Raw genomic sequence first — 13,465 nt, 5'->3', positions numbered from 1 at the left:
CAGCTTGTATACAAACAATCTGCATGATTTGATCTTCTGCAGTGCAAAATCTGAACAAAATAATGCGTTTGTGTATTTGTGATCAAACTCCTTTTGTGCCAAGAGCAAGCTGGTCTGAGTATCTGATTCTTGTTTTTATTGGTGAGATTCTTAATGTTTTATTAAGAATTTAATTTTGTGTTGTTTGAAGCAAATAGTAAGACTAATTATTCATGCAAAGTGTTTTCATTTGCCCTTTGGGATGGGTAGAATGGGAGCATTGTATTAGGTGACCTGTGCTTTGGTGACATTCCTATGTTGTGGCATACAACAAAGGAAAGGAGATGGATTGCTAGACTCAATTAAGTAATCTGCCAGGTTACCAATTGAAAATGTGATTTCTTAGATGGAGAGAGGGAAGGTTTTCTAATGCCAACCAAGTTCACTTAGCAGTAGCAGAGGCTAAGAGCATCCACAATCCCAAATTGTAAAGTGTTCTCCTTTCATAAGAATGTAAGCAACAGAAGCCCCAAGTACCAGGTCTGATTCAATCACATCATGGCTCAGCACCACTTTACTGCACTATTACCAGTTTGCTTGTTCCTTAATATTTAAAAATCGATTAATCTCCAGTGTACTCCAGAAGAAATCTAACCAAAGCATTTAGTAACTAGTTGGTTTCTCCTTTCTATTGCAACTATCTAGTTATAAATTTACATCTTATTATTATAGTTATAAAATTACAGTCTGATGAAGGGTCTTGATCCGAAACATCACCCATTCCTTCTCTCCTGAGATGCTGCCTGACCCACTGAGTTACTCCAGCATTCTGCGATACCTTAGTTATAAATACATATATTTTATTAGTTTAGTTTGGAGATATAGTGCGGAAACAGGCCCTTTGGCCCATCGAGTCTGCGCCGACCAGTGATCCCTGCACACCAACACTACCCTACACATACTAGGGATAATTTACAATTTTACCAAGCCAATTAACCTATAAACCTATACGTCTTTGGAGTGTGGGAGGAAACCAAAGCACCCGGAGGTAAACCCACGCAGATCACGAGGAGAACATACAAACTGTACAAACGTCTATCAATTAGCTCCCAAGCTGCCACTTGCATGGTGAGCGATAAAGCTTATAACTCGAGCTATCAATAACAGAGACCCTCCTCGATGTTTGAACAGTTAGTCTTTATTTTGAAGGTGCAATAAACATATTGGCATATCTCTTGTCATCGACTGGTTATTGATTTGCTAGGTAAAATTCCATATCTTACCACAGTCTATGCGATCGATACGAATTGCCAGATATAACTTCGGCGGAGTCTGTATTAATCTTCTCGTCAACAAGACTTACAGCCGATTACATCTTGGCTAATGAATATTTTGGCGGAACCTTTGGCTGAACCTCTGTTAGCACCTTCTTGACTCGCACACACTCCCAGCACATACCCAACTGCCCGCACTCTAGCTTCGCCCAGCCCCTACGTAAGCATTGCATTAACTCTATAGTGTCCAAACTACAGCAGGATACAAGGTAATAATATTAATATGCAAAAATAACTAATAAACACAAAATGGCTTTTACACTTTGTGTTATACAAATCAATTGTGAGGATTGAGCAACTACTCACCCAGCATAGAATTCTTGTGGGACATTACTTATCGGGGGAAAAAAGAGAAAGATGAATTTGATTCTGATTTTTATACAGTGATCAGTACTGTATAGACCTAGTGGACTTGTAATGACTTCGGTCTTTTTGCTTTTCCTCTCTTTGCTACTCCTGACAGTTGCAGGCTGTTGCATTTGCAGTTTATACATAGTCATTTAAACAGGAAACAAGATGATTCCCTGTAATGCTGAGCGCCAAATCCATTGAAATGTTTGGCCTGTTTGAGCTTTGTTATTATTCTCCAGAATATTGTACATTTGGAATATAATGGTGTCTTGAAGAATTTCTTGGGATTCCAAAATGTTATGAATTGTTTTCAAAGTTTAAACATGTTTATAATGTGAGAATTAGTTCATAGTCCCTTTGGCATTACTATCTATTCCCAAGTGGAAATTAAAAAAGAATAGTGCCCTTGTATTGCTCTTGTAAATTGGTGGATCAGTATTATGAAACATATCTGTTCTGGTAAAAGAAGAGACCAGTATACTTTTTTCAGGCTGGAACTACACTGTGTATTTGATTAAGATTTACTACAATTTCCTGTAAATTGAATCTTGATTCACTTACAGATTTTCTATCCTTTTCTTCTCAGATTGTTCCATGTCAGTATCTTTTGCAACCTGTGAAAAATGATGATCGACACCTCTATTCCCAGCACCTTAAATCATTGGCATTTTCTGTGTTCACGCAATGTCGGAGATCCTTGCCACCTTCCACCTATGTCAAAGCACTGACTGGTTTTGGCCCAGGACTGGCCTTAGACAGCACCTTAAAGAGTCCAGATGTAAGTAATGTGTCTGACTATTTTATTAAAAACATACTTCATTGAACATTGTACATACCATTGGCGTCTGGAGCAATTCTGGTTAGCTCTAGGGGAAATGCCACTGATGGTACAATAATAACTTTGTCTGTTTGCTTTCTTGAACTCTAAATTGAATGTGTTGCTTCTATAATTCTTGCACCAGGCAGCAAGAAATGGATGTGTTACATTTTTCCATTGGTCCCGATTGGCAAGCATCCAATTAAACTTGTGCCTGGCAATTTTGTGGTGCCTAGCTTAACTTGCAGAACCTTTATCAAAGTCACCATATATCGGAAACACATGGAATTTTCTGATATACAAAGAATTAGGAACAGATTTAAGCCATTGAATAAGATCATAGTTTATCTGTTTATAACGCCAACTCCACATTCCTGTCTACCAATGATAACCTTTCTCCTTATGAATTAAATATCCTACTATCTCTGACTTAAAAGCATTTAAAGGCTCTGCTTCTACCATTCCACGAAGAGAATTCAAAGGACTCGCAACTCTCTGAGAGAAAATGCTTGGCCTCACTTCTGCCTAAATGGCGAAACCCTTTATTTTTAAACAATGACTGTCAAATCATAACAAACTTTTGTATCCTGTTTCTCTTTACAATAAATGGTAATTTCCTGCTAGTCTTACGATTACTTCTGTACTATTCTTTACAAATCATGTGTCTTGGAGCTTTTAATCTCACCACCTGGACAACAAAGCTTTATTATGCTTCTTTCCAGAATGGACAGTTTTGTATTTTGCCAGTAATGCTCCTAATACCGGGTCCGTGCTTACTCGCCTAACTTATCTACATCCCATTGAGGCCTTCGTATGTCCACTTCACAGCTTATTTTCCTACTTATCATTGGTACTTTTGGCAACCATACCTTTGATCCTTCATCCAAATCTGTGAAAAGTTGAGGCAATAGCACTGAGCCATGAGGTACACTATTCATTACATTTAGAAAAATACACATTTTTGCTTTTTCTTTCCTGTTAGCCAGCCAATTATCATTACCTACTACACCAGAACGTTAACTGACACCATGATTTTATTTTGCAATAATTTTATCAGATGCCTTGTGGAAATCTAAGTATAATATTTCCTCTATTTTTCCTTCATCCATAGCACATGTAACAACTTTAAAGATGCCAATAAATTAGTTGAGTGTGATTTTCCTTTCATGAAACCACATTGACAGCTTTCCAACATCTGCATTCTTTTGCTTCCAAAATCACTCTCCCTGATTTCTGAACCATATCGAGTACACATTAGATAGCTTTAATATATTTTGAAGTGTTTCAAGTATTTGTAGGGATTGCTGTTGCACCATGTCCATAATAGAAAGGAGAAAATAATACCACTTACCTTAGTGGTTAGGATATGTGGCAGGAATCCACGTGTTTTGCTCATCACCCAGTGGGATGAGTTTGAATCGTATTACAGTTGCTGGGGAGTTTAAATTAAAATAATTAAACAGAATCATAGGATTGTTATGGTGAGGAGGAGATGGCAGCCCCCCCCTATAGTGCAATCTGTTCTATCCTGCTCCATCCCCATGGCCCTGTAAACTACTTTTTTTCAAAGTTTATTTCTGTTTCCCTTGGACAGTTTTGACTGACTCGAACTCACTTCTTAACATTATGATAGAAATGGTAAAAAAAAATGCTAGTTGTACAGTTAGATCATTGTGAAGATCCATTTGGTTCACCAATCTTCAGGGAGGGAAATCTGACATCCCTAACACAGTCTGTCCTATATGGAACACCAGACCCACCAATGTGATTTACTTTTAATTGCTTCCCCAGTTTAGAATGCTCTTATGGATGGACAATCACATCACAAACTATGAATGGATAGCTTAAAAATCTGTGTCTCAGATGTGGAAGCATAGGAAGCGTAGGACATTCAGTATTGCCATGAATGATTATTCATTTCAGTACCCTGTTCCATCTATCAACCGACGTCCTTTGAAGCATTGACAGTAAGAAATATATCTTAACAACTTCTTGAGTTCATAGTATGACTTGGCCACTTTTGCCTTTTTGTGGTAGAGAATTCTTCAGATGCTATATTTAATTCTAAATGGCATTCGCCATATTCTGAGGCTGACACCCTTGACTCCCAGCCATGGGAACGTCCTTTCTGAATCTAGCCTGTGTGCTGCATTAAAAAATGTTATGTTTACTCTAAGATTCTATTTTACGCTGCAAAACTCTCATGAATACAAGCATAATTGAGCCTATTTTTCTTTGTATACTCATAGTGCCTTTCCAGGAATTAGTCTCGTAAGCCTTCATTACACTCCCTACATGGCAAGACAACCTTGCTGCTCTGCTCCAATCTTCTTGCAGTGATCACCCTTGTATCATTTGTCTGTGCCCCATACATCTCTGTGGCAGAAATTTGGTCAGCTTTCGAGTGGATAAACTCTTGGAAAGCGCACGGCCCAGATGGAGCCTCTGGAGGGATTTTGTAATCGTGCGCCGATCTACAGTTCTTCCTGACATCTCCAACTTCTCACTTCAATAGACTACTGTCCCCATCTGCTTCAAGAAAACCACCCTACCATTCAAAAGAAAAATAGTGACCGTTCTCAGTGATAATCACTCATTAACTTTAACATCGACCATAATGAAGTAATTGATAGACTGGAAATTATCATATCATATCATATATATACAGCCGGAAACAGGCCTTTTCGGCCCTCCAAGTCCATGCCGCCCAGTGATCCCCGTACATTAACACTATCCTACACCCACTAGGGACAATTTTTTTACATTTACCCAGCCAATTAACCTACATACCTGTACGTCTTTGGAGTGTGGGAGGAAACCGAAGATCTCGGAGAAAACCCACGCAGGTCACGGGGAGAACGTACAAACTCCTTACAGTGCAGCACCCGTAGTCAGGATCGAACCTGAGTCTCCGGCGCTGCATTCGCTGTAAAGCAGCAACTCTACCGCTGCGCTACCGTGCCGCTATTGACGATATTTATACCAACTTTCCAGACAATCTAGCAAATCACGCAAAAGAAAAATAGGATCACAGAGAACCCATCTCTCTTGTCTTAGATTCAGCTTTGGATCACCTGGACAATAAGTACTGATGTCAGGATGCTATGCTTTGATCCTCAACACTGCTGTCTCTGAGGGTTGTATGCTTGTCCTTTCCTCTAATCCCCCACACCCATGACTGTGTGGACAAATAGAAGGCTAACCTTATCTTTAAATTTGCCATTGTTACCACCGTTGTTGGCCAGATCAGCAACCATGAAGAGGTGTAGTTGAGGAAAGAGATTGTGAACATGGTGTCAGAACAATGATCTAGCCCTTAACGTCAGCAAGAGTAAAGAGTTGATTATTGACCTAAGGAAGCGGGTGAACACAACCCTGTCCTCATTAACGGAGCTGATATAGGGATGGCCAACAGCTTAATGTTCCTCAGCATCCATACTGCCACTAATCTGACTTCAAGAAAGAACACCAGCATATTAGTTTTAAGGTCATAAAGTCATAAAGTTTAGGAGTAGAATTAGGCCATCGGCCCATCGAGTCTACTCTGCCATTCAATCATGGCTGATTTATCGCTCGCTCCTAACCCCATTCTCCTGCCTTCTCCCCATAACCTCTGACACATGTACTAATTAAGAATCTATCTCTACCTTAAAAAAATATCCACTAACTTGGCCTCCACAGCCAACTGTGGCAAATAATTCCACAGATTCACCACCCTCTTGACAAAATAAATTTCTCCTCGTCTCTTTCCTAAAATAACATTCTTTAATTCTGAGGCTATGACCTCTAGTCCGAGACTCTATCCAAGCCTTTCACTATTTTGTATGTTTCAATGAGGTCCCCCCATCATTCCTCTAAACTCCAGCGAGTACAGGGCCAGTGCCGACAAACACTGATCTTAAGTTAACTTACTCATTCCTGGGATCATTCTTGTAAACTTCTCTGGACCCCCTCCAGAACCAGCATATCCTTCCTCAAATAGGGTGCCCAAAATTGCTCACAATATTCCAAATGTGGCCTTACCAGTGCCTGATAGAGCCTCAACATTACATCCCTGTTTTTGTAGAGAAGCCCTCTTGAAATAAATGCAAGCATTGAGTTTGCTTTCTTTACTCCTGATTCAACTCCAAAGACGTACAGGTATGTAGGTTAATTGGCTGGGTAAATGTAAAAATTGTCCCTAGTGGGTGTAGGATAGGGTTAATGTACGGGGATCGCTGGGCGGCACGGACTTGGAGGGCCGAAAAGGCCTGTTTCCGGCTGTATATATATGATATGATATGATATGATAACTTACAAATTCACTTTTTGGGAATCCTGCACCAGCACTCCCAAGTCCCTTTGCATCTCCGATTTCTGGATTCTCATCAAATTTAGAAAATAGTCTATGCCTTTATTCCTACTACTTTTAGGCAACTGAGAAGATTTGGTATGTCCACGTAAATTCTCTCGAACCTCTACAGATGCACAAAGAAGGTAGTCCGACAGAATGCATCTCGGCTTAATAGGGCAACGGCTTTGCGCTTGATCACCTAAACCTAGAGAGAGTGATGACCACCTTCGCTGCTTATCATGGGCTTGTCACCACTCTCCATCATGGGATCGTCACTACTCTCCATCAAGTCCATCTTCATGGTGCATTGCGCCAGAAAGGCTGAAAGTATTGTCAAGGATGCTTGCTGTGCTGGCCATTTCCTTTTCTCTCTTATACCTTTTGGAAGAAGATACAGGAATTTGAAAGGCAGGAATAGCTTCTTCCACTGCTATTGGACTCCTAAACTAATCACCACTTTCACGTCCCTTCTCAGAGGTGTTGCCCTGCACTTTTACTCTTAATCCTACCTCATTTAGTTATTCCATTATTGTAATTTAATATTTTCTTGCACTACTTTGGATTGCACACTATTATAGACAATAGACAATAGACAATAGGTGCAGGAGTAGGCCATTCAGCCCTTCGAGCCAGCACCGCCATTCAATGCGATCATGGCTGATCACTATCAATCAGTACCCCGTTCCTGCCTTCTCCCCATACCCCCTCACTCCGCTATCCTTAAGAGCTCTATCCAGCTCTCTCTTGAAAGCATCCAACGAACTGGCCTCCACTGCCTTCTGAGGCAGAGAATTCCACACCTTCACCACCCTCTGACTGAAAAAGTTCTTCCTCATCTCCGTTCTAAATGGCCTACCCCTTATTCTCAAACTGTGGCCCCTTGTTCTGGACTCCCCCAACATTGGGAACATGTTATCTGCCTCTAATGTGTCCAATCCCCTAATTATCTTATATGTTTCAATAAGATCCCCCCTCATCCTTCTAAATTCCAGTGTATACAAGCCCAATCGCTCCAGCCTTTCAACATACGACAGTCCCGCCATTCCGGGAATTAATCTAGTGAACCTACGCTGCACGCCCTCCATAGCAAGAATATCCTTCCTCAAATTTGGAGACCAAAACTGCACACAGTACTCCAGGTGCGGTCTCACCAGGGCCCGGTACAACTGTAGAAGGACCTCTTTGCTCCTATACTCAACTCCTCTTGTTACGAAGGCCAACATTCCATTGGCTTTCTTCACTGCCTGCTGAACCTGCATGCTTCCTTTCATTGACTGATGCACTAGGACACCCAGATCTCGTTGAACTCCCCCTCCTCCTAACTTGACACCATTCAGATAATAATCTGCCTTTCTATTCTTACTTCCAAAGTGAATAACCTCACACTTATCTACATTAAACTGCATCTGCCATGTATCCGCCCACTCACACAACCTGTCCAGGTCACCCTGCAGCCTTATTGCATCTTCCTCACAATTCACACTACCCCCCAACTTAGTATCATCTGCAAATTTGCTAATGGTACTTTTAATCCCTTCGTCTAAGTCATTAATGTATATCGTAAATAGCTGGGGTCCCAGCACCGAACCTTGCGGTACCCCACTGGTCACTGCCTGCCATTCCGAAAGGGACCCATTTATCCCCACTCTTTGCTTTCTGTCTGTTAACCAATTTTCTATCCATGTCAGTACCCTACCCCCAATACCATGTGCCCTAATTTTGCCCACTAATCTCCTATGTGGGACCTTGTCGAAGGCTTTCTGAAAGTCGAGGTACACCACATCCACTGACTCTCCCTTGTCAATTTTCCTAGTTACATCCTCAAAAAATTCCAGTAGATTTGTCAAGCATGATTTCCCCTTCGTAAATCCATGCTGACTCGGAACGATCCCGTTACTGCTATCCAAATGCTCAGCAATTTCGTCTTTTATAATTGACTCCAGCATTTTCCCCACCACTGATGTCAGACTAACTGGTCTATAATTACCCGTTTTCTCTCTCCCTCCTTTCTTAAAAAGTGGGATAACATTTGCTATTCTCCAATCCACAGGAACTGATCCTGAATCTATAGAACATTGAAAAATGATCTCCAATGCTTCCACTATTTCTAGAGCCACCTCCTTAAGTACTCTGGGATGCAGACCATCAGGCCCTGGGGATTTATCAGCCTTCAGTCCCATCAGTCTACCCAAAACCATTTCCTGCCTAATGTGGATTTCCTTCAGTTCCTCCATCACCCTAGGTTCTCCAGCCCCTAGAACATTTGGGAGATTGTGTGTATCTTCCTCAGTGAAGACAGATCCAAAGTAACGGTTTAACTCGTCTGCCATTTCTTTGTTCCCCATAATAAATTCCCCTGCTTCTGTCTTCAAGGGACCCACATTTGCCTTGACTATTTTTTTCCTCTTCACGTACCTAAAAAAACTTTTGCTATCCTCCTTTATATTATTGGCTAGTTTACCCTCGTACCTCATCTTTTCTCCTCGTATTGCCTTTTTAGTTAACTTTTGTTGCTCTTTAAAAGAGTCCCAATCCTCTGTCTTCCCACTCTTCTTTGCTATGTTATACTTCCTCTCCTTAATTTTTATGCTGTCCCTGACTTCCCTTGTCAGCCACAGGTGTCTCTTACTCCCCTTAGAGTCTTTCCACCTCTTTGGAAAAGACCATATGGTTCCAGATTGAATTGCTAATGTTATTGAGCATAGTTGGTATTTTGATATGCTCATTGCTGGTGCTAACCCCCAGTTGGAGAAAGGACATAGAGGCCAAATTAGCAACCATCATCTCAACTGACTGCATTTATGACTGACTTTATTTTTGGTCCTTCTGGGTTGTATTAACTGTTACCACATAACATTTCTGCTACAAAAGCAATGCAGAAGAATATTGGTGCCTCTTGGCATTGGCACTGATGCAGTTCTGCAACTGTCAGGCATCTTGGAATGAAGTCATCATTTAGTTCTGCTGAGCTGGTCTAGCACTGTTTAAATTTAATCTAGTATATCCAGTGACTACTGTCCCACTCTTGTGAGGAGTAGGACACTCACACTTGCACCAGATAATTGAAAACAAAACTACCAACATTATTACCATGTGTTGATAACAATAGGGATAGCTCCAGCAAGTGTTACACTCAAGAATGGGAATACGCTCATGACCTCAGCTTTGTATTTGTGACACAATAAGAGGTGTACCTAATCATTAAACAATTTACAGAGTTGAAGTATTTAAAGCATAAACTAATTCTGAATCTGTTTTTTTTCCTACAGAGGCCAGAGTATTTACGTATTTATAGTCCACCATTTATTTTGGCTCCAGTGAAGGATAAGCAGACTGAGCTGGGGGAGACATTTGGAGAAGCAAGCCAGAAGTACAATGTTCTTTTTGTCGGTTATTGCTTGTCACATGACCAGAGGTGGCTGCTTGGAACGTGTACAGATCTCTATGGAGAACTGTTGGAAACCTGCGTCATTAATATCGATGTACCAAACAGGTTTGTAGACTATCGGAGAATGTCAAACTATGCACTGATTCACCCCGTATAGTCAAAAGCCAGTTTAGTGACCCAGTCTAGTGGCAGTACTTTCCATTCAATGTCCATGTAGCAAGGCTAGTATAGGCTAAAGATGTTCAAATATTAAAACGAATCAAACACTAGAAACTATCACCAAGCATAAGATAAACTGATGTCAAACGACATGTAAATTATGGCTTAATGACTCCTATTAAGAAGCTCTGTGGCCTTGCCTAACGTCTTCAGTTCCTCAGCCTTGGATATTGCACCACAGACTTGTTGATCTTGCTGGTAACAATTTCTTTGAATACTCACCATGAAAACTTATGTATTGTATACGATTTGAGATGGAAATATAAGAATTTGTCACTTTTTAAAACATTCTAATCTATCTGTGCTGAACATTTATGGTACTGCCTCAAGGTCTGTAATTCCAAGAGTTGTTTTTGTGTCTACCTGTCTGACTCAATTCAGTGCTCTGACCCCCTGTTTTCATTGTAATTTATAGATGTAATCTGTCTCAAATTAAATGCTATGAAATTTCTTGAACTACATAAGGACTTTAGGTGTCAGTATACTTTCATGGATCCTCTTCAAAATGATCCAAATCTTGGTCAAGGAGCCAGTTTTTTAGCCTGATAGGTAAATGTTAAGGCTATTTAAGCTTGAGTGGTCGGGCCACCTGCCTGACTGCGACTCAGCATAAGTCGCTGGATGTTTTTCCCAATGCAGGCCAATTGTCCTAGGTCAACTAACTCCCTACAAGAAGTGAAGCTGTTTTATATGACTCAACCACTCACCTGCTTGTATTCAAGGTGTCGCCTCCTGTACATTGGCGAGACCAAGCATGGCTAGCTTACCATTTTGTAGTACACTTGCACTTTGTCTGCAACGGCCATCCCTTCCTCCTGGTTGCATGCCATTCCATCTCCCCTTCCCATTCCCACACTGATCTGTCAGTCCTCTGCCTTCTCCACTGCCAAGGTGAGGCCAAACACAAACTACAAGTCAGCAACTCAATGGTATGAACATTGAAGTTTAGAACATTGAACAGTGTAGCACAGGAGCAGGTCTTAAGGCCCACAATGTCCGTGCTGATCATAATGCCAAGTTAAACTAATGTCCTCTACACACCCGTGCTCCTTTCTCTTTCAGGTACCCCCTGCATGGTCCACCCCGTCACCCAGTTTAATTCCCCTCCCCTACCTAGTTCCGAGTACCATCTGCCCACCACCCGTGCACACCTTCTGGTTTTCCTAAACACTCCCTCCATCCCATATCTCCTAAACGGGTTCCATCTGACCACCACCTCCAGCTTGCTGGTTCCAATTATCCTAATTCATTAGCTTCCAGCCTCTCTGCGTTTCCACTTATCACCTTCTGGGCTCTGTTTTTGCCTCCCACCACCTGGCTCCATCCCCCCCTTTTTTCCCTCTTTATCTCTCTCTCTAACTATCATTCACCAGCCACTGACTATCTCCAGACTCCATCCTTCTTCCACCTGCCCATTATCTTCCTTCTCAACTAGTGCCATCTGTAGCCCTTGCCCCTCACTCTCACCTCTTTATAGTGGCCATTTGTAATATCAGTCCTGATGCAAGCTCCTGACCTGAAAAATCCACAGATGTCGCTTGACAAGCTGAGTTCCTCCAGCAGCTTGTTTTTGCTCCAGATGCCAGCATCGGCAGTCTTTCTTGTGTCTGAATTGTGTTGAGGATATTTGTGCAGTGCTCAATTTGATAGCATGGTAGTGGTCTTTATTAATGTCCTTACATTTTCAAGAGAGAGGGTTGTGAGTGGATCGGTTTTAACTCGGTTTAAGGGTGATTTGTTTTATCTGACAGGGCTCGCAGGCGGAAAGGCTCACCCAGGCGAATGGGTTTGCAAAAGCTCTGGGACTGGTGTTTGGGTATTATGCAAATGACATCACTGCCTTGGAGGGTTGTCATTGGACGCCTTGGGAGAATAGGACATGGAGAGTTGAAAGGTAAATAAATTACAGTAAATCTCCATCCTTTTGCTTGCAGGCATATTGTGTATTTATTTAGCAATTTTTGTGTTTTTTGTATTGACAAAAGGTTTTCATTCTTGAAGTATTTGTTCCAGGTGGCTAATGGGGGAACCATTGTCATTATACGTACACACATGAAACAACCATATATTTTCACTAAGATAGACACAAGCTGGAGTAACTCAGCGGGACAGGCAACGTCTCTGGAGAGAAGGAATGGGTGATGTTTCGGGTCGAGACCCTTCTTCAGACTAGTTAGGGGATAAGGGAAACGAGAGATCTAGACAGTGATTTGGAGAGATAAAGAACAATAAATGAAAGATATGCAAAAAAGTAACTATGATAAAGGAAACAGGTCATTGTAAGCTGTTTGTAGGGTGAAAATGAGAAGCTAGTGCAACTTGGGTGGGGGAGGGATAGAGAGGGAATGCCGGGGCTACCTGAAGTGAGGGAAATCAACACACCGCTGGGATGTAAGCTGCCCAAGCGAAATATGAGATGCTGTTCCTCCAATTTACGTTTAGCCTCACTCTGACAATGGAGGAGACAGAGGACAGAAAGGTCTGTGTAGGAATGGGGAGGAGAATTAAAGTATCCACCCGGGCTGAGAGAAGGTGTTCCGCGAAACAATCGCCCAGTCTGCGTTTGGTCTCGCAGATGTATAAGAATCCACATCTTGAACAACGGATACAGTAGATGAGGTTGGAGGAGGTGCAAGTGAACCTCTGCCTAACCTGAAAGGAATGTCGGGGTCCCTGGACAGAGACGAGGGAGGAGGTATAGTGACAGGTGTTGTATCTTCTGTAGTTGCAGGGGAAGGTACCTGGGGAGGGGGTGGTTTGGGTGGGAAGAGATGTGTCAACCAGGGAGTTGCGGAGGGAACAGTCTCTGCGGAAGGTGGAAAGGTATGGAGATGGGAAAATGTGGCTAGTGGTGGGATCCCGATGGAGGTGGCGGAAATATCGGAGGATTATGTGTTGTATGCGACGGCTGATGGGGTGGAAGGTAAGGACTAGGGGGACTCGTCTGTTGCGACTAGGGGAAGGGGTAGCGGGAGTAAGGGCGGAGCTGCGGGGTACAGAGGAGATACGAGTGAGGGCCTCATCTATGATGGGAAAGTGGAAGC

The 13,465-nt window shown here is 42.0% G+C and overlaps 1 protein-coding gene across 2 annotated transcripts in view; it reads left to right on the top strand.

The window, feature by feature from the left end:
- The window catches only part of med13a (mediator complex subunit 13a), a 149,793-nt gene that overhangs the window by 118,072 nt on the left and 18,256 nt on the right, over window positions 1–13,465 (top strand). For both annotated transcript variants that reach the window (XM_078422084.1, XM_078422083.1), the window contains exons 23-25: window positions 2,251–2,442; window positions 10,084–10,307; window positions 12,173–12,315. In XM_078422084.1, coding sequence (XP_078278210.1) covers window positions 2,251–2,442; window positions 10,084–10,307; window positions 12,173–12,315 — 559 coding nt within the window. The remainder of the gene's footprint in view (window positions 1–2,250; window positions 2,443–10,083; window positions 10,308–12,172; window positions 12,316–13,465) is intronic.

The sequence above is a fragment of the Rhinoraja longicauda genome, chromosome 26, assembly GCF_053455715.1.
Source record: "Rhinoraja longicauda isolate Sanriku21f chromosome 26, sRhiLon1.1, whole genome shotgun sequence".
Taxonomy (NCBI): Eukaryota; Metazoa; Chordata; class Chondrichthyes; order Rajiformes; family Arhynchobatidae; genus Rhinoraja; species Rhinoraja longicauda.
The sequence above is the reverse complement of the archived record's forward strand: the minus strand, read 5'-3'. Positions and strand labels throughout refer to the sequence as shown.